The 24277-nt window shown below is 43.2% G+C and overlaps 1 protein-coding gene across 2 annotated transcripts in view; it reads right to left on the minus strand.

Annotated features, from left to right (window-relative positions):
• fkbp10a (FKBP prolyl isomerase 10a) overlaps positions 1 to 24277 on the minus strand; it is a 179581-nt gene that overhangs the window by 105971 nt on the left and 49333 nt on the right. For both annotated transcript variants that reach the window (XM_067411835.1, XM_067411834.1), the window contains 3 exons: positions 22712 to 22857; positions 15410 to 15599; positions 15142 to 15287 (listed from right to left, as the gene is read on the minus strand). In XM_067411835.1, coding sequence (XP_067267936.1) covers positions 15142 to 15287; positions 15410 to 15599; positions 22712 to 22857 — 482 coding nt within the window. The remainder of the gene's footprint in view (positions 1 to 15141; positions 15288 to 15409; positions 15600 to 22711; positions 22858 to 24277) is intronic.

The raw sequence follows: 24277 nt of genomic DNA on the forward strand, positions 1-24277 counted from the left end.
AGCAGTCTCTGGTAATGGAACAAGAGGTCACGACGCTATTGCAAAAAGGGGCTATAGAACGGGTTCCCCCTCCCAGCAAAATGTCGGGCTTTTACAGCCGCTGCTTCATTGTTCCAAAGAAGGATGGGGGGTTGCGTCCAATCATAGATCTACGTATACTAAATCGATCTGTAAAGAGGTTGAACACTCAGACAGATTATTCCACAGATCAGATCCGAGGACTGGTTTGTGGCGATAGATCTGAAGGACGCATATTTTCACATATCCATCCATCCTTCTCACAGGAAGTTCCTCAGGTTCTTCCCTTCGGCCTATCATTATCACCCCGCACGTTCACGAAGTGCATGGATGCAGCCTTGGCTCCTCTGAGACTCCAGGGCATCCGTGTGCTGAACTATATCGACGACTGGTTGATTTTAGCTCAAACAGAACGTCTGGCAGCTCAACATTGAGATGTTGTGCTATCGCACATGAAGAAGCTTGGGCTGAGGCTCAATGCCAAGAAAAGTGTGCTGGTTCCGAGTCAGGTTGCCAACTATCTTGGGGTAATCTGGGATTCGATCACGATGCGGGCACAATTGTCTCCCGCTCGTGTGACGTCCATTCTCGGGGCCATGAATGGGGTGAAGTTAGGCCGGTCACTCACTGTAAAACAGTTTCAGAGACTGTTGGGTCTGATGGCAGCTGCGTCCAACGTTATCACTTTTGGCCTGCTGCACATGAGGCCCTTACAGTGGTGGCTCAGGACCAAGGGGTTCTCCCCGAGGGGAAATCCTTTTTGCATGATCAAAGTCACGCGGCGATGCCTTCATGCTCTGGTCATGTGGAAAAAGCCTTGGTTCCTGTCCCAGGGACCCGTGTTGGGAACTTCATGTCGTTGCGTAATGCTTACGACAGATGCGTCCCTCACGGGCTGGGGAGCGATCATGAGTGGTCGCTCAGCTCAAGGTCTTTGGGAGGTACACCAGGTCTCCTGGCACATAAATCGGCTGGAGATGCTGGCAGTGTTTCAGGCTCTGAAGCACTTCCTCCCCAACCTGAGGGGCCACCATGTGTTGATCCAGACAGACAACACTACGGTGGTCTCCTACATAAATCACCAAGGGGGATTGCGGTCTCGTCCACTATGCAAATTAGTCAGTCGCATCCTCCTGTGGACCCAAGGGAAATTACTCTCGCTGAAGGCGGCGTATATTCCGGTGTATTTGAATATGGGGGCGGACGCTCTGTCGAGGCAGAGCGCGAGTCCGGGGGAATGGAAGCTTCACTCCGAGGTAGTGGAGCTTATATGGAAAACATTCGGTTGAGCGGAAGTCGATCTCTTTGCCACAGAGGAGTCAACTCAATGCCCTCTGTGGTACTCTCTGAGGCATCCAGCTCCTCTGGGGTTGGATGCCATGATACAGACGTGGCCGAGGCGGCGCCTGTATGCTTTTCCCCCAGTCTCTCTGCTCCCGGGGGTTCTGGACAAAGTCCGTCAGGAAGGGGTGGACTTAATATTGGTGGCTCCTTTCTGGCCAACGAGAATATGGTTTGCGGACCTAGTATCGCTTCTTCACGGCTCTCCTCTGGAGCTTCCAGTCAGACAGGATCTCCTGTCCCAAGCGGGCGGCATGATTTTACATCCCCGTCCAGGAATGTGGAAACTGTGGGCCTGGCCTCTGAGGGGGCAAGGCTCATAGAATCTGGTCTCCCAACCGAGGTTGTGGAGATCATCCTTCAGTCCAGGGCTCCATCTACAAGGAAGCTTTATATGTATAAGTGGAAGGTGTTCTCTACATGGTGTAGTCATCATAGGTTGGACCCAGTCCACTCATCTATTAGCTGTGTGCTTCAATTCCTTCAAGAAAAACTCTCAGAAGGGTTAACTCATTCCACGCTAAAAGTGTATGTTGCTGCTATTTCAGCCTATCATGTTCCTATGGGTGGTGTCTCGGTAGGTCGAGACCCCTTAGTCATTCGCTTCCTTCGTGGCGCACTTAGGCTGAGGCCTTCAGTACGCCCAAAATCTCCGACCTGGGATTTAGCCATTGTGTTACAGGGGTTGGCTGAGGCGCCCTTTGAACCTTTGGAAGATGTGTCAGATAAAATGCTTACATTGAAGACTGTGTTTTTACTGGCCATTTCATCTTTGAAAAGGATAGGGGACCTTCAGGCTCTTTCGGTTTCACCATCATGTATAGAGTTTGCACCAGGCATGGTTAAGGCCTTCCTACATACAAGGCCTGGCTACATTCCTAAGGTCCCCACTAGGGTCCCAGGTCTAATCGTTTTGGAGGCTTTTTATCCTCCTCCGTTCATTAAACCGGATCAGGAGAGACTTCATCTGCTGTGCCCTGTGAGGGCATTGGACGCGTATGTTCACAGAGCTGCCCTGTGGAGAAAATCAGACCAATTATTTGTATGTTACGGGTCCCCGAGTCGAGGGGGCCCAGCGTCCAAGCAGAGGATGAGTAAATGGGTGGTTGAGGCCATCGCATTGACTTATAAAGCCCTTGGGCACCCGTGCCCTTTGGATGTTAGGGCACACTCAACGAGAGGTATGGCTGCTTCAAGAGCTCATATGTCAGGGGTTTCCTTGTCTGATATTTGTGGTGCTGCTGGATGGTCATCCCAGCACACCTTCTTCAAATTTTATAATCTTAATGTGAGTAGAACTCCGGGTGCTTTGGTTTTACAAGATAGTAGCCAGGCACTCGGAGGCACGGCGTAGTTGGGACAGCGTTCCCATCACGTCACTGACGTAGCGTTGATAGTTCCCATGAAAGGGAACGTCTTGGGTTACGAGTGTAACCCTTGTTCCCTGAGTAAGGGAACGAGACGCTACGTCACGTTGCCGTACCTCCAGCATGCCTGGAGCACTTACTTCAGACATGTCACAGAAGCTAGCATTCTTTGTTTCCGGGCATGCTTTATAGGTTCCGGTCCGCGACATCGCCCGCCTCTGACGTCACGTTCTCTCATTGGTTGGATACAATAGTGCTTCACGAACACAAAAATGCAGAGGATTCCCATCACGGCACTGACGTAGCGTCTCGTTCCCTTACTCAGGGAACAAGGGTTACACTCGTAACCCAAGATGTTTTTCAATACAATCTACCGTTTACCACCCGTGACCACCGCCTGACTGTGCTGTTATGTGAAGGATGATGTTGACAATGCGAGTGAAGTACAAAGCTTACATAATAAATAATAGTTTAGCATTCGTCTCGAAAATGGAAATAATGCCGAATGAGAAAGGTAGGCTTCAGATTAAATCACTTCACTTTAAATTAATTTGTTTAGCATCTTATTTAGTTTTATTTCTAATAAATAAACATTTTTCTCGCCTTGAATATAACAATATAAGCTGGAATGGCGTTAAAAAAGAAAAGATAATTTAAAAAAAAATTGTTTTGGCTTGATGTATAGCCTGAATAGGCTGTTAACTTTAGATGTTTTGTGGTAAAATAAAATAGGGCAGTTTTGTTCATAATTTGTGTTTACAAACATTATAATTATATTATCTATTATATAAAGGCTAGGCTATTTGTAAACATTTTATTTTATTTACGGATAAATTACATTATTTCTGAATGTAATTATAAAATGCGACATATACATGACATATCTTTTTTTCCTCTCAGGAATAGCGTTGGTATTTTTAACCATGTAGCAAACATTTTTTCAAGCAAATATCTTGAAAAAATAATTTATAAACCGTTGATAGTTTTTCCTTTCGTTTAATAGGTTTACATTTGGACAGAATCTTGTTATAAAAGATAATTGTAGGCCTGTTAGCTAAGACGGCAAATACTCTCTTTGTTTTTTAATAAATAAAATGCTGTACATATTATTATTATTATAATTAGTAGGCTACATGCAAACAAAAAAAAGTTAAAAAATAACATTATTAACCGTTATTTTTTCTAAACAAACCTGTTTCAGAACAGTGTTTTTTTTTTGTTTGTTTGTTGGTTGTTGTTGTTGTTTTCAGTTTTTATGCCCTGCTAAAATCTACTAAGTTTGAAAGTCAACATGTGGCTTTTTGCATCGGGTAAAGTAAGGAAAACGTTTCAGTTATGACTGTAACCTAGGTTCCCTGAAGAGGGAACAAGATATTGCATCGAGAATGGCGCTGTGGGAATGCTTTGCGTGACTACACCGTGAAGCACATGTTTTCCCTGAGACCACAGGAGGATTTGATACACAAGTTCACAAAGTGAACGCGAGCGCAAACCCCACTGGTGATTTATGCCTGACCCAACAAGTACATGGTGGCCCATGAGGTCTGGGAGGAAATACTTGAGAGCAAGAAAAACAGCCAACATTTCCAGGCGATTGATATGTCAGTCCATGGTAGGTCCCCTCCACAGACCCTGATTTGAGCGACCATCCAGGTTCGCTCCCCAACCCATGAGGGAAGCATCCGTTGTTGTTTTGCGACGATAAGGAGCTCCCAACACAGGACCTTGGGATAGGAACCAGGGTTTCTTCCACATAACCAGGGCATGTAAGCTTCGCCGTGTAACCATCAAATCCAACAATCCCTGAAACTGTTTTACAGTGAGTGACATACCTAGCTTTATTCGGTTTACAGCTGATAGAATTGAATCAATGCAGAGATGTGAAAGATGTACCTGCATCACCACTAAATCCCAAACCATGCCTAGAAAAGTGGTCCTCTGTGCTGGAAAAATTATTATTGCCATTTAACCTCAACCCCAACATTTTCATGTGAGCGAGAATGACATCTTAAAGCCAAACCGATAACTGATGTGACTTACCTATAATCAGCCAATCGTTAATGTAGTTCAAAATGCGAATGCCCTGAAGACACAGTGGTGCCAGTGCTTGTTTGCCACACATTTGGTGAAAACGCAGGGTGATAAAGCTAGACCGAATGAAAGAACCCGATATTGGTACACTTCACCTCAGGAACTTCCTGTGTTGTGGAAGGATGGATACATGGAAGTATGTGTCCTTGAGATCTATCGTGACAAACCAGTCCTCAGATCTGATCTGTGACACAATTTGTCTCAAGGTTAACATTTTGAACTTGGACTTCTTCTTTGGAACCGATTTCTCTGTCTGGAGGAAGTACACGTTCTATAGCTCCCTTCTTTAACAAAGTTTTTACCTCTTGTTCAATAACCAGAGCCTGCTTGGGGCCCACCAATGTGGGCAGGACCCCCATAAATCCAGGCAGGCGAGAGAACTGAATCGTGTAACCCTTTTCGATTGTGCGCAGGATACATAAGATATATTTGGCAGTAGTTTTCATGCTGTCAGATATTCTACTAAGGGAACTAGTCTCTTGAGACTGGCCTCTAGTGATTTTTGAGCAACCAATCCAATGCTCTGAAGTAGCGAACCGGCATGGGACAACCAATAGACCCTACGTTTCAGGGCGGACATTGGGATATACACTCGCTGGAGACTGATGCGCCCTGAGGGCACCGAAGGGAGATGGGCACCGTATAATGTAGGCGACCACATGGTGTTAACCACTTCCCTTCGGGGGGGACTACCCTCAGATGCCTGGCACCACTGGCATCAGGACCTCTCCCCCGCAGCCTTCTTGGCAATATTGACGGCCCTCAGATCCATCTTATCCGTTGAAGGCTGCAGTTGAGAGTGCCTCCCCGGGGGTGGACTCAGGAAGCAACGCTCTGTTTTTGTGTGGGGGAGGAGCTTCTGAAACACATCCACTAGTTGATTGGCCTCCTGAAACCTCTGGACAACTGTGGACTGTCCATAAGGAAATTCTTGACTTTTTCCTTAATAGCGCTCAGATTCAATGTAAGATGCCAGGGCTGCCATAGCACAACCAATTGTTTATTATTATTATTATTATTATTATAACTTTATTTAAAGGTCCTCTAAGTGATGTCATGCGTTTTTAGGCCAAAACATTTTTTGTCACATACAGCAAACATCTCCTCACTGTCCGCTAGCTGCCTCTCTGTAGTCTCTGTAGTCGCCACAAGCTCCAAAAACGGCAACAAAAACTACCTGGTGCAGCCTGGACCACGAATCATAATAAACACACTCCAGCCAATACCGACAAGAATGATTTTAAATGTGCGTTCATGACTGTTTCAGGAAGCATGGATGGGAGGGGACGAGGAGCCGGAGGGAGGGTCTAGCTAGCCTCTGTTTTGTTTGACAACACTTCGAACGTCAACAGGACCACTCAGGATCGCTTAGAGAACCTTTAGCCAGGGAAGAAAATCACATTGAGATAGATATCTCATATTATCTCATTGATCTGGCCATCTCCTTGGTAGCCTGGAGAGAAAGATCTGTGGCCCAACGCAATTCCCCCGCCCTCATCAAGGTCTCCTAATAAATCTGCCTGGTAGACTTGCAGTACGCCCATAGTGTGTAAGCATGCTGCAGCCTGACCCGACACTGCATAAGCACTGCCCACCAAAGCTGATGCCATTCTAACTGGCTTGGTGGGCAATGTCAGGGTCTTTAGAGACGATGCGGACTGAGGTGAGAGACAGCTGGCTAGTGTCTCTTCCACCTTAGGCATGATCGTGCTCTTTATGGGCCACTAATAGTGAAATAGTGCAATGTTTGTGCACTAAGAACTCGATAGGAAACCGATTTCCTCCGAAAAACTGAAGGCCATGATGAGGAGGTTGAGCTCACAAGGGCAGGAAGTGTTCATCAAGTTTACTTTTGGGGCGAACGTCCTGGTTCTCAGCTGGCCATTCAGTATTTAACCTGGCAACAGTGCAAGTCACAACCTCCACCAGCTCATATACAAGAGAGCGAGATAGCGAGTCCTCAGTCCCTCCTGCTTCGATGCTTTCAACCTCCAACTCCTCAGAAACTCTACCACAGGGCAGAAGGAACCGCAAAGCATGCTTCCAAACCCTGAAAAAAGGTGCTGGATCAGCAGGTGAGGGCAGAGATAAGGCAGAGTCTGTCTCTAACTCATCTGCTAAATCCATCTGAGATCCACATCATCTAAATCGCCACTGTGCCTCATCAGCAGCAGGACCAGAACCATGGGGAACGCGAGCCTGAGCGCCCTCTTCAAAGAGCGCCAGGCAGGAGCACAGACTGTGCATGCTGCACTCCCAAACAAACAACACATAGATCGTGTGTATTCCCACCTGTGATGTAGCGTTGGCAGGGAGGAACACACAATCTAAACTGCTGCTTGCTCGCCATTATAATATGTGGAGAGATTATATATATATATATATATATATATATATATATATATATATATATATACCCCATGATGCTTCCCCACAGCATCATTCTCGATGCAATACGAGTTCCCTTGAAAGGAAACAACACCTTACCTCGCATTTAGATAAACGAGACATAATGTATAGCACTCGTCTCTGCATGAGGTGGAAAAACAAAAGTTCTTTATGACCTGCAGGATGTCTTGTATAAAGATGAAAGAAACTGAAAGAAAAGATGAGATTCAGTTGTTTTTGTTACGGTCGGGGTGCTCTGTCTGTGTTTTGTTTTGTTTTGTTTTTTTTCTGTTTTGCCCCTCCCTTGTTTTTCTATCCTTTTGGACCGTGTACGCGCTCTCTCTCTTAGGTGGACGCACCTGTTAGTGATTTGAGTGGCTGATTGATTGAGCTGACTGATAAAGAAGCCAACGAGGAGGAGAAAGAAACAGACGACAGATTTTGTGGGCTAGCCAGCAAACTAGTGTATTTATATCTTTATTTTGCTTTTGTTGTTTTTTTTTCCCCCTTTGTTAATTGTTGTCCGTTCTGTTAAATTCTTTACTTGATTGTTATTGATCGTTATTATCGTGATGTTTGTTATGAGTAAGTGAATAAATAGATTTAATTGATTCCACCGTTTACTCGTTCTTGTTTATGTTAGGTAATCTCTCTTCTCTTCGAGCTGATATTTTTATGAGGTTGTAACATAAAGTGGGGGCTCGTCCACGATCTTACAGGTGCCCTAGAACATGTTTTCACAAGATGTAATATAAGTCTAAGGTGTCCCCTGAATGTGTCTGTGAAGTTTCAGCTCAAAATACCCCATAGATTTAAAAAAAAAAAATGTAACTGCCTATTTTGGGGCATCATTATAAATGCACCGATTCAGGCTGCTGCCCCTTTAATTCCTCACGCTCCCCGCCCCCGAGCTTGCGACTGCCTTAAACAGCATAAACAAAGTTCACACAGCTAATATAACCCTCAAAATGGATCTTTACAAAGTGTTCGTCACCCATTATGCATGCATGCATTGGATCGTGTGAGTATGGTATTTATTTGGATGTTTACTTTTGATTCTGAATGAGTTTGATAGTGCTCCATGGCTAAAACTAAAATTACACACTGTTGGAGAGATTTATAAAGAATGAAGTTGTGTTTATGAATTATACAGACTGCAAGTGTTTAAAAATGAAAATAGCGACGACTCTTGTCTCCGTGAATACAGTAAGAAATGATGGTAACTTTAACCACATTTAACAGTACATTAGCAACATGCTAATGAAACATTTAGAAAGACAATTTACAAATATTACTAAAAATATCATGTTATCATGGATCATGTCAGTTATTATTGCTCCATCTGCCATTTTCCGCTATTGTCCTTGCTTGCTTACCTAGTCTGATGATTCTGCTGTGCACATCCAGACATTACTGCCTGCCCTTGTCTAATGCTTTGAACACGGGCTGGCATATGCAAATATTGGGGGCGTGCATATTAATGTAACATATCTGTGTTTACATTACTTCCTTCCCCAAAATGATTGGCATTGATAGTTTTACATGCACATAGTAGATCCCCAGGTTGTAAATGGCCGTTCTATCAAAATTATTTATATATTTCATGTCGGGTGGTCATGATTACCTGTCAGAATGGATAGATGAAGTTAACAGCTGTCAGTGTCATGGATGTATTGCAGTGCAAATTCTGACTGCACGGATATAGACTTATAGGAATTCTTATAAGAAAAACAACAACACGGCGGTCTCTTCTAAATGAACCGGGCAAAGGTTGAAATTCAGCTGCTGTGTGTTATGGTGTGCGCGCGCACGCAATTTCTTTCTAGAAAAATAGATAAAGTTAGACTCGTTAGACATATAAAATTCCCACCTCAATAATAAAGCTGTGAATTTTTAGTGCGAGTGCATACAAACACGTCTGCTTCATAATACAACATAAAAAATACCTTTTAGTGAGCAAACGTGCCACCCTCGCTGTGTGGTAGCTTGGAATTCCAATGGGAATCAGATATGCGTGTTTAGACGTAGGTGGCATGTCCAGAGATAGGATATGTATTGGATTTTATAACCACATTTGGAAGTGGCTCAAATCGGATGCGAAAAAATCGGATCTCATGTGGATTTTTGTGTTTACACGTGTGCACCTAATTCCGATCTGTGTCAGATGTGAGCAAAAGATCGGATATTTTGTGCCAGTGTAAATGCAGCTTTAGAGAGTGAGCTGGCCGTGCTTAGCGCCGGACCTTCCATCGGATTACTGTTTATTGTTTTGAGGATTTTGTTTTAACATATTATTTTTGGAGGTATTCCAGGGGAGAGATTTATTTATCTCTTAACTGGTAACCCTCTGAAGATTAGGAAGGTTGTAGTTAATTTTGTGGGTAGGTTGTTAGGTCCGGAGTGGGCTTACTTGATTCCTATTGAATAATGGCAACGTTTGATCTGAACAACTTTATTAAGCAACTAAGTGTTGAAACATTGGACAATTGTCAAAAGGATGATTTGTTTGTTATTGCTCAGCATTATGAGATATCTGTTTCTAGACCATTACTTAAAAAAGATTTAAGAGCTTGTTTGCTGGCTGGTCTTATTGATAAAGTGGTGTTACTTGATGCTGAAGTAATGCAGCAGGGTGAACCATCAGTCGCTGTTGCGGAAGAGTCTCCTGTAGCTCCTGTTACTCCACTAAATGCTTGTGAGGTAGGTCATTGTCTACGCCAAAATTTGAGCCGTTGTCAATTTCTACTGATATGTCATCGATGTCTCTAGTAGGGGCTCGTGTGAAGGTAAGGTTAGCTCGTCTGCAGTTTAAGGCCCAAGATAAAGCTCAAGCGCGAAAAGACGAATTGCAACATCAGTTGGAGAGATATCGTATCAAGGCAGATACTAAAATTCGGCTGCGACAGTTAGAATTACAGGGAAAACAAAAGGAGTTACTATTATACAACAGGTGGAGATGTACCCTTACCAACTTGCACAGAAATTCCCTGATGTGTTTTCCGTCAGTGCAGTGTCAACAAGAGTGCAGGTAAAGGCAGTATGTCAGCATGATGAGGTCGATTTAAGCGATACCTTGTTGTTGATGTTTTTTAAAAAGGTAAGCTGCTTAACCCTCTGGAGTCTGAGGCTGATTTGGGGCCTGAAGAAGTTTTGACATGCCCTGACATTTGTGGTTTTTTCAGTTGTTTATAAACATTAATGACAAAAGTGTCATTACACTGTATTCAGCACAAACTAGGCTACCATAATATGTGAGAAACATGTGTGTACATGTTTGTATTTTTGAAGGAATAACGTTTATGCATGGTTATTGAAAAAAACAAAAAAAATAAGCATCAGCGTTAGTTCAGGCAGGCCTCGTAGTCAAGCTCTCTTTTGTCTGAGAAGACAAAAGAATCACATAAAGAGCTCTAATGACCTGGATAAATAATGAACTCTTTCAGACAGGTAGGCTGTGAAAAAACCCTCTGTGATCATGTCTCAAAGCTCATCATGGTGTAAATCAAACATACAGAAAAAACAGCAATACTGTGAAATATTATTACAAATTAAAATAATGGTATTCTATTATATACTTTAAAATATAATGTATTTCTGTGATGCAAAGTGTCTGAACAATTATGTTACCTCTATGGCATTTCATATAGGCTTTTAGCTTAAAAGCATGCACATTTGGATAAATATTGATGGATTCTCATATGTTTGTCAATTTTCTATACAGAGGTGTAATATTCATTCAGGATTTATTGTCATCACTATGAGCGCTGGATACTGTGTTTTCAATTCATACTTGCAGCCGGAGGGCGCTATGTGCACCTTTAGTCCACAAATGCCTGCTAAAGAAGAATAGGCAATCCAAGGAGTAAACTAACAGAGGCCAGAGATCGCTAACTATGGGTATTCAAAACACTTTTCAAGACAATAAATACAAAATTGAGACGATGTATACATGTATTGACTCTGAATTTGCCTCTGACTCTGAATTTGCCTCTTTTCTCCTAGGGGGTTTTTTCCACCCCTGGAAGTCAGCCGACATTGGCTTAATGTAGCACCATCTTGTATATGTTACATATTACCACGCTTGCTTGTACAGTTTTAACCACTTCCCTTTTTTTCTGTGCTTCTAATATGTAAAGCTGCTTTGAAACAATTACCAATTGTAAAAGCGCTATATAAATAAATTTGACTTGACTTGACTTGACTCTGAATAGTGCTCGTTCCATGGGTGTGACCGCATTAGCGGATAATGAGCTGAATCACAGACTTCTGACATGGCTCTCTTTAAATACAGATTACATAAACAGAGAATATTTGTTTTCGATTTGACTTACACGATTTAAAACCTGACATTTCAATGTTTTTTTAGACATAAGTCTAATTTTTTTGTGATTAGTATTCACTAAGTTACAGTTCATTATCTGAGAACTATCAGATTGGACTTCGTTCAGAGGGAGACGAGAGATCACGCATCATGTTAGTTTTATTTATTTTGCAAAAAGCACAACATTTTGTTTTTACTCTGAGTGTACACAAATAAAAGAAGATATTCCACAGATTAAAATGGTGTATAACTCTTAATTGTATGTGCAACATTGACAGAGTAATTTGAGACTCTTTCACACTGGTAAGAAAAAAACCGCGGTGGTATTGCCGACGATACCTCAGACCTCAGAGTGTTAATGAACAAATAGGCGAATAAGTTAAACCTTAAAACTGTGGCTGTTTCCCGTGAGTCACGTATTGAAACTCAAAATAATGAGAAATGTCGCGCCAGTGCTAATGTTGCAGAACACCAATCAGGTAAGCGTCAATTTTATTGGGACAATAAAGATTTAATGCGCAAATGGAATGCACACTCGTTCACTGATGAAGATAATGAGTGGGGTACTGTGAACCAAATTGTTGTACCTTCTAAATTTCTACAGCATGTTTTGGCTGTGGTGCATGATTATCCCTGGGCTGGACATCTCGGTGTGAGTAAAACATATGATAGTATCCTTCAGCACTTCTTTTGGCCCGGTATAAAAAAAAAAACGGAGGTTTTTCAATATTGTAAAACTTGTCATACGTGTCAGATGGCTGGTAAGCTTAATCAGGTGGTTTCGCCAGCTCCGCTTCACTCAATTCTAGCAGTTGGTGAACCCTTCGAAAGAGTAATTGTGGATTGTGTTGGGCTACTTCCGTGTACTAAAGCAGGGTACCAGTGTCTTTTGACCATAATGTGTGTAGCCACACGATTCCCTGAAATGGTTCCTTTGCGTAAGATCACGGCAGTTACAGTGATGAAAGCACTTGTAAAGTTCTTTACTACCTTTGGACTTCCAAAGACAGTTTAGACTGATCGAGGTTCTAATTTTCTATCAAGGGTTTTTTGAAAAACGTTGAAAGCTTTGAGTATTTCGCACATTGTATCTAGCGTGTACCACCCAGAATCCCAGGGTGCCCTGGAGTGTTGGCATCAGACTTTAAAGTAAGTATTGTCTCGAAACTGAGAGTGATTGGGATGATGGTGTTCCGCTGGTGCTGTTTGCCGTTCGCGAGGCTAGACAGGAGTCTCTTGGATTCAGCCCTGCTGAACTGGTCTTTAGCCATAATGTGCGGGGACCTTTAAAGGTTTTAAAAGATCAGTTTCTTTCGGTGGAGCAAGTGCCAAAAACAAATGTTCTGGATTTCGTTACGCGATGTTGTGAGCGGTTACATAACGCTTGTGCCGCTGCAAAAGATGCACTTTGTCGTTCCCAAGAGAAAATGAAGCAGCAATATGACAAGCGAGCAACTGTGCAGAATTTTATGCCGGGGGAAAAGGTTCTGGTGCTGCTGCCCTTGCCGGGTTCTGCTCTTGCTGCACGTTTTTCAGGGCTTTATGTCATTAAGAGAAAAGTGAGCGAGACCGATTATGTGCTTCGTACTCCAGATCGACATAGGAAAACGTGTTTATGCCATGTGAACATGCTGAAAGCATATTCGGAATGACCATAGTTACCCATAATGAACGAAAAGGTGGAACCTGTTTTATCCGTTTTTAATGCACAGTTTAGTGAGGATTAGGGCTGGGCGATATATCGAATCCTTTAATCACGCGCATTTCGTCAGTTAAGCCGGTTCCTTGATTACCGCTAAATTGTCATCACCTGCTTTCAAATGGAGCGCCATTTAATAGACAGAGCCGTAGTTGACTGACAAGCCACGCAATATCGCGTTCAATATCGATGGCGATTCATATCGATATTGAACGTGATATTGCATGGCTTGTCAGTGAACTACGGCTCTGTCTATTAAATGGCGCTCCATTTGAAAGCAGGTGATGGCGATTTAGCGGTAATCAGGGAGCCAGCTTTACTGACGAAATGCGCGTGACAAAAGCATTCGATATATCGCCCAGCCCTAGTGAGGAACAAACAACACGTCAAACAACACGTGTATCGATGTTCTGTGGACAAAAGACAGGAAATGAATGCAGAAGTAGGACTGAGCATATGAAAACATTACAGACCGTTTTTAGTAGTCTTTCTAGTGCTTCTCTCACACTTAATTTGAAAAAGTGTGAATTGGCAAAAGCAACTGTCACTTACTTAGTGACAAGTTGGCCGAGGAAAGGTACGACCAATAGATGCTAAGGTAACTGCTATTCTGTCTTATCCCGTTCCTACGACACGGCAGGAACTGCGGCGATTTTTAGGAATGGCCGGACATTATAGGTGCTTTTGTAAAAATTTCTCTACGATTGTGGCACCTTTGAAAGCTTTATGCAGTCCTAAAAAAAGGTGGATGCGAGTGCAACGGGGGCGGGAGCTTTTCTCATCCTGTGTCTTACTTCTCTACTAAGTTCAGTCGGCCTCAGCTGAAATATTCGACTATAGAGAAGGAGACATTAGCGATGTTACTTGCATTACAACATTTTGATGTTTATCTGGGGGCTGCATCCGTGCCTGTGGTGGTTTTTACTGACCACAATAATCATAAACAGCGCTTAATGCGTTGGGCCTTGATGGCCAAAAAATACAGCCTGGAGATTAAGCACAAGAAGAGTAGTGACAATGTTGTTACAGATGCTCTTTCGTGAGGATAATGTATTATGTGTTATGTAATTGTTTGTTTGGCTTCTCATGTACACTCAACTCAAAAACGTTTTTTTTTTTTTTTTTTTTAGGTGGGGGTGTGTTACGTTCGGTGCTCGGTCTGTGTCTTGTTTTTTTCTGTTTTGCCCCTCCCTTGTTTTTCTTGGTGTCACGATATCCTTTTGGAGCGTGTACACGCTCTATCTATTTGAGTGGCTGATTGATTGAGCTTTCTGATAAAGACGCCAACAAGGAGGAGAAAGAAACAGAGATGACAGATTTTGTGGGCTAGCCAGCAAACAAGTGTCTTTATATCTTTATTTTGCTTTTGTTGTTTTTTTCCCTTTGTTAATTGTTGTCCATTCTGTTAAATTCTTTACTTGATTGTTATGTTCGTTATTATCGAGATGTTTGTTATGAATAAATAGATTTGATTGATTCCGCCGTTTACTCATTCTTGTTTATGTTAGGTAATATCTCTTCTCTTCAAGCTGATATTTTTATGAGAGGTTGTAACATTTTCGTCTATTGTAAGTTTTAATTGAAAATGTTTGTGATTTTAACATATAGCATGTTTAAATGTTTTGACACCTTCTTTAGCAATGTAATATATAAATCTAAAGTATTACTTTATTTAAATATAAAGTAATTAATTGAATAAACCTTTGTTTAAATGTAGTGCATTTAAACGTGACATGTATGAAAGAGTGTAGCCTATGTACAAAGAGAATTGCAATGCTGACAGTTGTGCACTGCAAATGCGGCATATGTGAAAGCATAATAGAGTGTGCTGCTCCTGCATTGCATACTTACTTGCAACATGCACCAGACACTGCAACACGCAGCACTACAACACGCATACATACTGCAACACGCACCTGATCCATTTTCTCCATAGGCCAGATGAGGCGGCACAGTGACTCGTCTCCACTCACCCACACATACCCCCTGCAGGGCTTTGTCCATACCAGCAATCACATAACCCATGCCAATAAATGTGTTGTAAGTGCTGTTTCGAGAATAACTAGGGATGTTAAAAAAAAAAAAAAAATTTAAATACTCAGCATTTTGCTAACAGCACTTCACCATAAACGTGTAATATTCATTGTTATGTGAAAATATTTATTTTCTAGATGAAAGACTCACCTGGAATCGAAGACAGTACCATCTTGAAACGTTCCATTATAATGGTAGCGTATGAAATCTCCCACCACTGCCTTTCTCCTACATGGCTGTGGAATCCTTTGAACCTCCACGTTTACATCATCCTTCACATTAAACACGTCCACCAGTAATACATCAAAAATGACAGTTGCATATGGAGGGATCTTTGTACCTAAAGATAAAGTTCCATCAGACTATGCTTCAAACAAATATTTAAACAAAACCAGGATCTCGTAAAACACAGTGGATATAAAAAGTCCATAAGTTTGTTAAAAAAGCAGTTTTTTTTTTTTTTGTTTTTTTTTTTGATGTTGTTGTTGTTGTTTGTTTTGTTTTTTGGTATGTAAAAAATGAAACAAAGATAAATCATATCAGGACTTTTGCAGCTTTAATGTGAAAATTACAACCTATGCACTGACACCGAAAACCAGGGACCAGAAGAACCAGGGTGGATATGAAGTTGGGAGGAGCCAGGGATTAGACAGGAGGAGCAGGAGGATGACCAAGAGCCATGACAGGTGGAAGGTACTCGTTGGAGCCGATGGAGGGAGGAGCCATGGTGGAGCCTTGGTGGGAAGACCAAGCAGATCCAGCGAGATGACTGAAAGAGGTGTAGCCGGTAGAGCTGGAGACCCAGGTAGAGCTGAAGAGCCAAAGGGACCAGACTACACCAAAGGTCCTGAAGGCCAATGCGGAGCCACAGCGATGAGGGAAGGGGTGGAGGGACAAGGTGCAGCCAAAGGCCCAGAAGTCTGTGGCATAGGCAGAGCAACGACTGACCAAGGCAGAACCAGAGGGATGAGGAAGCCCGGTGAAGCCATGAGGACAGTGGTCCCAGGTGGAGCCGAGGGACTTATCCAGCGATGAATTGGAGCTGGACTTAACCAGCCTAGATGCAGAAGAATTGGAGCTGGACAGAACCAGTAGGAGGGTGGGAGACTTCGGGTAAAAACTTCTTGGCACATTTTATAGAGATCTGGAACAGCTCACCCTCAGCAGAGCGGGGCTCCATCCCCACTACATCCCTGTACTTTACTAATATGCCCTCTTCACAGAACAATGTTGCCAGTTCATGCACCAGGTCAGACTCATTGTTAAGCTCAGGCTCTGGGGCAATGTTTGGCTCATTCATCAGCTCTGGCACTGGCATCAAGGCTGGCTGTGGTGGGCTCAGGCTCTAAGTCCATGATGGGTATGGTTAAGGTCTGGTGTGTCTCTGGGTCTGGGGCTGGTAATGTCCTCTTTAATGGAGCAGACAGTGAATGCTGATCCACAATTCACCAGGATCCACAATTTGTGCGTTTTCTGTCTGGGAGAGGAACATGCACAGACAGTGCTTGAGGGCGCTGTCTGTGTAAACGTCTTCCTAATTGGACGTCCCGCTCTCGTTTGGCCCTCTTCTCGAGGGAAGAGGGGCCGGCATCTGTGCCTGGTGGTTCTGGTCCCATTCATGCTGAAGCAGAGCGGTGGCTGAAATCATGGGGCTCTCAGACGGAGCTCGCTGAGGAGTTTGAGAGAGGTGAGCTGAAACCCCAGTGGCTGACGAGGGTGAGCTGCTGGATGATGATGATGTCCTCATCACATCATCAGATCCAGCAGTGAGTGCTCTTCTGGCGTTAAGCCCAAGAGAGCAGAAGGTGGCTGTTGAAGAGGAAGCAGGCGAGCAAAGTCTCACTGCCCTGCGTATGCAGAGCTGCTCGAGGTTATGAAGCTTGCTTCTGGCAGGCTGCAGCTGTTAAGAAAGGGACTGCAGGGTCTGTCCCCTGAGGCGGTAGAAGAGCTGCGCCGCACCATGGATCTTGCTCTCAGGGCTACTAAACAGACTGCTGCCTCGGTTGGAAGATTGATGGCAGCAATGATGGCCACGGAGAGACATCCGTGGTTGAACATGGCCAACATCGGGGGGGAAAGAAAAGGGCTTTTTCCTCGATGCACCAGTTTCACCTTCTGAACTTTTTGGTACCTCTGTCGAGGTGGTGGTTGGAAAGTTCAGGGAGGCAAAGGCACGCTTGGCAGCATTTAAGACCTGCATACCGCTCAGATCCGATTCTGGGCCCAGACAGACAGGAGGTCTTGGCCCGTCCCGATTCGAGGATCTGAGACAGGGCCAGAAGTCCAGTGTTGCCTCGCAGGCACCTCCTACTCCTCGGAGCCAGCAGCATCGGTGATTGATTTCCTCTCCATGAGGGTAGTTACATCTACCCTCTCCTTTCTTCTTACACCTCATGAGTAATGGTAATTTTGACCCAGGCGCTTCTTACAATCAGGCCGAGTGCTGGGCCCAGGATGAAAATTTTTCTGATGGCTCGCCTTCTGGCTTGATAGTGAAGGGGCTCTTTCAGGCTTGAAAGAACCATAGATTCCATCCTTCTATGATGGTAAGTCTTCATTCTTCAAGCCACAGGTAATGAGCTTGGTCTATATTTATATATTAAAATATGTTGACCTTAGTTTTCCTGTATAGTTTTTTCCTGGGTGTGTAAAAAAGAAAATATAAGGAGAATTAGAGCCCTGAAGTTACCATTAGGTTGGTTATCTTTGTGTCGGTTATATGGCCACCTTTACAGCCACCATATGGTAGAGTAGCTTTTCTCATAGCTAGAGTTTTTATTAGAGATTGGCACTCTTCACTTCAGATAGATCTATGTTAAGCGTCGGCCTTCTGGGCCGCCTGACATTGTTTGGCTTGAGTTGAGCATCGCTCCTCTGAGTTCTTGTTTTATATAGTTATTTCAGAGTTGCCTCCTCTCTATTGAGAGTTTTAGAGGCTTAGTTTAAGCCCCAGGAAGATCTATGCTTATGTGTGGCCAAATAGGCCCACAGCTATAGCTGGCCTAGGCTAGAACTAGGGCTTAGGTGATATACTGAAGCATTTCGCCCTTTTATTACTACCCCTGTCAGGAGAGTGTAGTTTTTGTTAGTTCCGACCTCCACTTATCAGAGTTGTCAGGCCAAGGCCCATACTACCCCTTTGGTGTAGGTGCAAGATAGATAGCAGCTAAGGTAGCAGACTATTGCTAAGTCTTCCTGGTGCCGTTGTCTCAGGTGGTAGGCCCCTTATCACTATGTGAATAAGAAAATGCTATTGTTGCTGTGGCCCCACTTTTCTAGAACTTTCATTCTATTTTTTTTTTTTAGTCTTTTCCCCTGAACCCCTTGAATTAACATTCAAGTCTGAGTGAAACAGTGTTAGCTTTCTTTAAGCTCCTGTTCCCTAGGGTTCAGTACAGATGTCTCTTGCTTTGGTGAAAAGCACCCACCCTTGAAATTCAGGTTTTCAGCGTAGTATGAATGAAAAGTGAAGCATTCCCCTGTTTCTAAGGGTTGTTAATGCTTTAATTCTATTTTTTTGCCATGGTCATTTTAAGCAGTAGGCCGGTGCTGGCCCCCTTCAGAGCACGGTAGCATATATTATTTGTACTCCCCTTACTGTTAGGGTAAAAAGTGTTTTTACTGAGTACATTGCCTGATGAATGTGTAGATTTTAAGCTCAGGTTGAGTTAAGCTAGGTAACCTCACTTGATAGTTTGGTTCTCAGATTACGCTCCCTTAAGCCGAGTTCAGACTGCACGATTTTCAAAGTAGTGGGGTCACTGTTCTTATCACACTGCATGACTATCTTGGCCAGCATGCAGTTGCTGTTGTGTTCATACTGCACGATGGATCGGCGACAGAAGGTTTCACACTGTATGACTTTACAATAGGAAGAATCGCCAACAACTCTGTCTGGCATGCAAACTACGTTTCACAACCAAACACACGCGAGATGTGACAAGGAAACTACGCGATATATCGCAAGACCGGAGTTATTATTATTATTAAAAACGGTAGCCGGCAAGAAGCTTGCAATATGAAGCTTGCAATTGCCGGTGCGCTGATTTGCAGAGAAAACAAGAAAAAGAAAAGAAGAATATGAGGAGGAAATGGTTGGGGAGACTGTGGATTGTGTGTTCTGCAACGAGAGTTGGAGGTAAATACATAACTTTTCAATGTGCTGCTGTTACGGATGGTCAAGCAAAGGTTTGTGTTTTGTTTCTGTTTGATAGAATTGTAATGTTTATCTGAAACGAAGCCATGCTTGCTGATATTGTGGTCTATAACTCCTCCCCGAACTCCCCGCTGCTCTGTATCTTGCTCTCTCATTGGCTGTCAGTCATCGCCGATGTAGTTTTCAGTCAGAACACTTTTCACACAGCAGGATTTTGAATCGCCAACAGGTCCAGATATTTAGCATGCCAAATATCTCACGGTTGTCGTTGGCGATTCTCTCAGATTGCGTCTTTGCTCATTCAAACTGTGTGATTGTCACTCACGTGAACGAGCTCCGATTTGCTTGCGATTTCGGGCATTTGTCTGCGATTTCTCAAAACCTGCCGGCGAGCCAAAATCGGGGCTAAAATCGTGCAGTCTGAACTCGGCTTTAGAGCTTAGACACCGCCACTGGCTGATGCCCGTGACTTTCTTGAGTAGTAGTCCATGTTTGGGCCTCTTTCAGAGCATGTTGGCGTAGTTTGTACTCCTCTTGCTTAAAGAGTTAAAAAAAAAAGTGTTTTACTGAGTACATTGCCTGTTGGAATGTGTTGAATATATTTAAGCTCAGGTTGAGTTAAATATTTAACCTCACTGGATAGTTTGGTTCTCATATATGGCTCCCTTAGAGCTTAGACACTGCCACTAGCTGACACCACGTGTCTTTCTGGAGTTGTAGGCCCTGTTTGGGCCTCCTTCAAGAGCATGATGGCATAGGTTTGTACTCCTCTTGCTTAAAGAGTAAAAAGTGTTTTTACGGAGTACATTGCCTGGTGGAATGTGTGGATTAAATTAGCTCAGGTTGAGTTAAATTAGTTAACCTCACTGGATAATTTGGTTCTCAGATTTGGCTTCCTTAGAGCTTAGACACTGCCACTGGCTGAAGCCTATGTCTTTCTGGAATAGTAGGCCTTGTTCGGGCCTCTTTCAGAGCAGAGTGGCGTGGTTTGTACTCTTCTTGCCTAGAGAGTAAAAAGTGTTTTACTGAGTACATTGTCTGTTGGAATGTGTTGAATAGAATTAAGCTCAGGTTGAGTTAATTACTTAACCTCACTGGAGAGTTTGGTTCTCATATATGGCTCGCTTAGAGCTTAGACATTGCCACTAGCTGATGCCACGTGTCTTTCTGGAGTCGTAGGCCCTTTTGGGCCTCCTTCAAGAATATGATGGCGTACGTTTGTACTCCTCTTGCTGAAAGAGTGAAAGTGTTTTTACGGAGTACACTGCTTGTTGGAATGTGTTGAGGTAAACTGTTATGTGGGCACTCTACAGTCTTATCTGCAAGTTTAACTCGGTTTCAATCAGAAGGAGTTCCCATGTTTGTGGGCTCTTGCTTTCTCAGCAAGTAAGCTGCTTTAGGTGTGTGGCCTTCACAGTCTTTTAAGCAGATTAAGCATGTTGTTTTCACATGTTTGGCCTTTTGTAAGGCTGCTGTGATATATTCTACACAATGTAGAATTACGTCATGTTGTAGGCCCTTCCTGGGCCTCCATGATTTTGTGCCTACAGTATGGTTTATCTGTTACGTTGAGCCCGGTACTCCTCTCGTTTAAGGGTTGTTCTACATAGTACTTAGCTACCTAAGTCTGGTCAGTGGTTGAAGGCTTCTCTGAGGCTTCCCTGTTGAAGATCAGCCCTTAGGCTGGTTGTACTCCCCTTGTTTGGGTCCCTTTAGAGTACACAGCCTCAGAGCAAATAATCAGGCGCTGAGTAGATCCTAAGATTGAGCAGAGTGTTACTCCCCTCATTGGTAAGGGTAAAAAGCACTAAGATGAGCCCTGCTTTCCAGGATGCCTGTCTCTACATTCTGGTCTGAGTTGGTTACTGCCTCTTTGCAGTCCCTCTTACTGGATATCTTCTCTGAAGAATGTGAATTGAGACTCTGTGTTCAGACAGGTCGTTTGCCAAGACTAGGTTGTTTTAATTAGACCAGGTCGGCCTCCCTGGTGGCATTCAGGATTGACGATGTTCCCCTGACAAGTGACTGGCCAGGGTTCCTTCGGGCCCCCTGGCTACATTCCCATAGAGGTACCCTCTTTTCTTTGAAAAGAAGTTTGGTCCCAGAAGCCTTAGAGCAGCCTTGGTAGGCCTTCTGTGGAAGGCATCTTTGAGGCTTATAGCTTGGGCTGTTGGCCATAGGGAATGCTGTCACTGACAGCCTATGTATGACCCGTAGGGGGAGTGGTTCTGGCATTTCAGTTGAAACTGCTAATTCTGACATTTGTCTAGCCATTTTTTGACCTGCACTCCCCTCAAGCATGGCGGTATGGGTATATCGTTCCCCATATGCGTTCAAACGCAGTGTAGAGTTCCCTTTCGGAAGGGAATGTCTCAGGTTACATATGTAACCATGGTTCCCTGAGAACAGGAAACGAGACACTGCATTACCTGCAATGCATCAGGGCTGCCTGCTGAAAAGTCCCTTCAGACGATAAGGTACTGACAGCTTCTCTAGGTGCTCCTTTTATACTTACGGGTCTATATACTTACTATTATGATGTCATAGGCTGTCGCCGGCCAGTAGGATTGGTGAGATTTGATAATTGTTTTCAGACACCGGTTTACGTGATGATGTTCCCCATATGCGTTCAAATGCAGTCTCTCGTTCCCTGTTCTCAGGGAACCATGGTTACATACGTAACCTGAGATGTTTTTGCTGTTTTCATACTGTTTTTACAGTATGTATTTTAGCCAGAAAGGGCTTGCATCTTGCCACCCTGCCCAACAGCCCAGACAGATGGAGAATACCGGAGATAGGTGTCACATGTAGGTAGCAACCAATACTTGTTAGAAATGTTGATGACTGTCTTCACTGTGCCTTTGTTTTTTTTAGCCCTCACCTGAGTGATACCTTTTAAAAATGAGATTTTGTTGATGCTGTGTAGTGGCAAGAAGATCTTACAAGAACAGCTGAAAGTTATTCAAAGCATAAATGACTTCAGGTGAAGAAAAGTGTATACTATTTCATATGAGCTTCATAATCAGTTAATTCTGAAAAAAGCCCCAAACCCAAATATAGAAGTTATTTCATTTTTTACATCACAAAATCTGCTATTTTAGGGGTGAGTAGACTTTTTATATCCATTCTATAAAAATATTATACTTGTCAAAAATATGGTCAGATATTGCTTATACTTTATTATTATGCATTATGAATTGTACAGCTGTACAATAAATGTATAATAAGGTACGTTTAAGAAATTAGGCAAGATTAATCAATATCATATGAAAAAGTCATGAAAGCACTAATTATACCATATCCTTTGTCATCATAAGCCATAAATGGTGGGATAATAATTGATCGCCTCTCCCCAACACACATGCCCAAAATGCCTTCCTCCATGCCTTTGATGAGACTGCTCTCCCCCACATATGTGTTGTATGTTGAGTTTTGAAGGTGGCTGTGATAAGAATTTACAGACATTATAAAAGCCACAATATATTAATATTCATAATTGCATACATATAATAATTGCATACATACAGTGGCCCAACATGTATTTGAACAATTTAAGCCACAATTAAAAATGTATAAAGGTTTTTGCATTATTTTTTAAAATATCAAAACAAGTGGCATACTGGCATTTGTTTGAAAAAATAGAACAAGTATACTTTTGAATCAAAACATTAAACAAAAAAATGAACCCAAAGTATTACCCCCCAAAAATAGATAGCAATAATACAGAACAGCAGCCAGAGTAAGGTTAGTATAAAGCCCCCGAAGAACTGTGGAGTGCAAGGCTGTGGGTATAGTGCTCATGGGATAGTGGAATAGAGGGCTCGCTCTGATATTGCTCACAGCATTGGATAGGCAAGCTCAGCAAGCAATCGAACGGGGATGCTCACAATGAGGGGTGTGAGACTGAGGGTATGGCACTCGTGGGATAGTTCTTGGCCACTCGACTGGGAGAGCTTGTGCAGCGATCCGATGGGAGCTGATGGTATTAGTCTGAAATGTAGCTCACGGCACTAGATGGGAGTCAAGCGGGGATGCGCACTGTGCTCAGACAGGAGGGGTCGCTCAGCTTTTTAAAGGGGCCGGCCCACTGGACGGGAGTGAATTAGCACAGTGAAAACAGCCTCTGAATGGGGAGCTACAATGCAGAAAACATCTCAGTTACGTATGTAACCCTCGTTCCCTGAAGGAGGGAATGGAGACGTATGTCAGAAGTGAACCGACGAATTGGGATATTGCATGAGAGACCAATCACCATTGAGGTTAAACTAAACGAGCCAATGCACATTGGCATGCAAGCTTTGCGTCACGCAACCCGCCCGTGGTGCAGGTATAAATGCGGATGCGGGATGACGAGAAGTACATCTCCATTCCCTCCTTCAGGGAACGAGGGTTACATATGTAACTGAGATGTTCCCTTTCAGTTGGTCAAGTTTGACACATGTCAGAAGTGAACCGATGAATTGTGATCCCTAATAAAACACAACAATTACTAACCCTTCCCCCTGCCTCAAGTCACTGAAAGTTTATATTCTATGTATAATGTAACTTGTATATATATTGTTTTTCCCTTTCATGATTGGTATCATTTTAAAAGTCTAATGCCTGTTTCACACATAGCCTGCTCTGTTTGCAGTGCAAATGTGGCGCGTATTTTTTTCCGTGCCCATGTTAACAGATTAGCACACGGATGTGGTCTGGCAATGAGTTCCAGGAGCGGTGCATCTGCAGCTTTTATTTACTTTATTTTATTTCTATTTTTGCTTTGGTGCACCATGCTGAATTAAAGGGGTCATGAACTGCATTGTTTTATTGTTTTATAATGTTTACTGAGGTGCACTTATAATGTTAGTATGCTTTTTACA

This window comes from Chanodichthys erythropterus, chromosome 15 (assembly GCF_024489055.1).
Source record: "Chanodichthys erythropterus isolate Z2021 chromosome 15, ASM2448905v1, whole genome shotgun sequence".
Lineage (NCBI taxonomy): Eukaryota > Metazoa > Chordata > Actinopteri > Cypriniformes > Xenocyprididae > Chanodichthys > Chanodichthys erythropterus.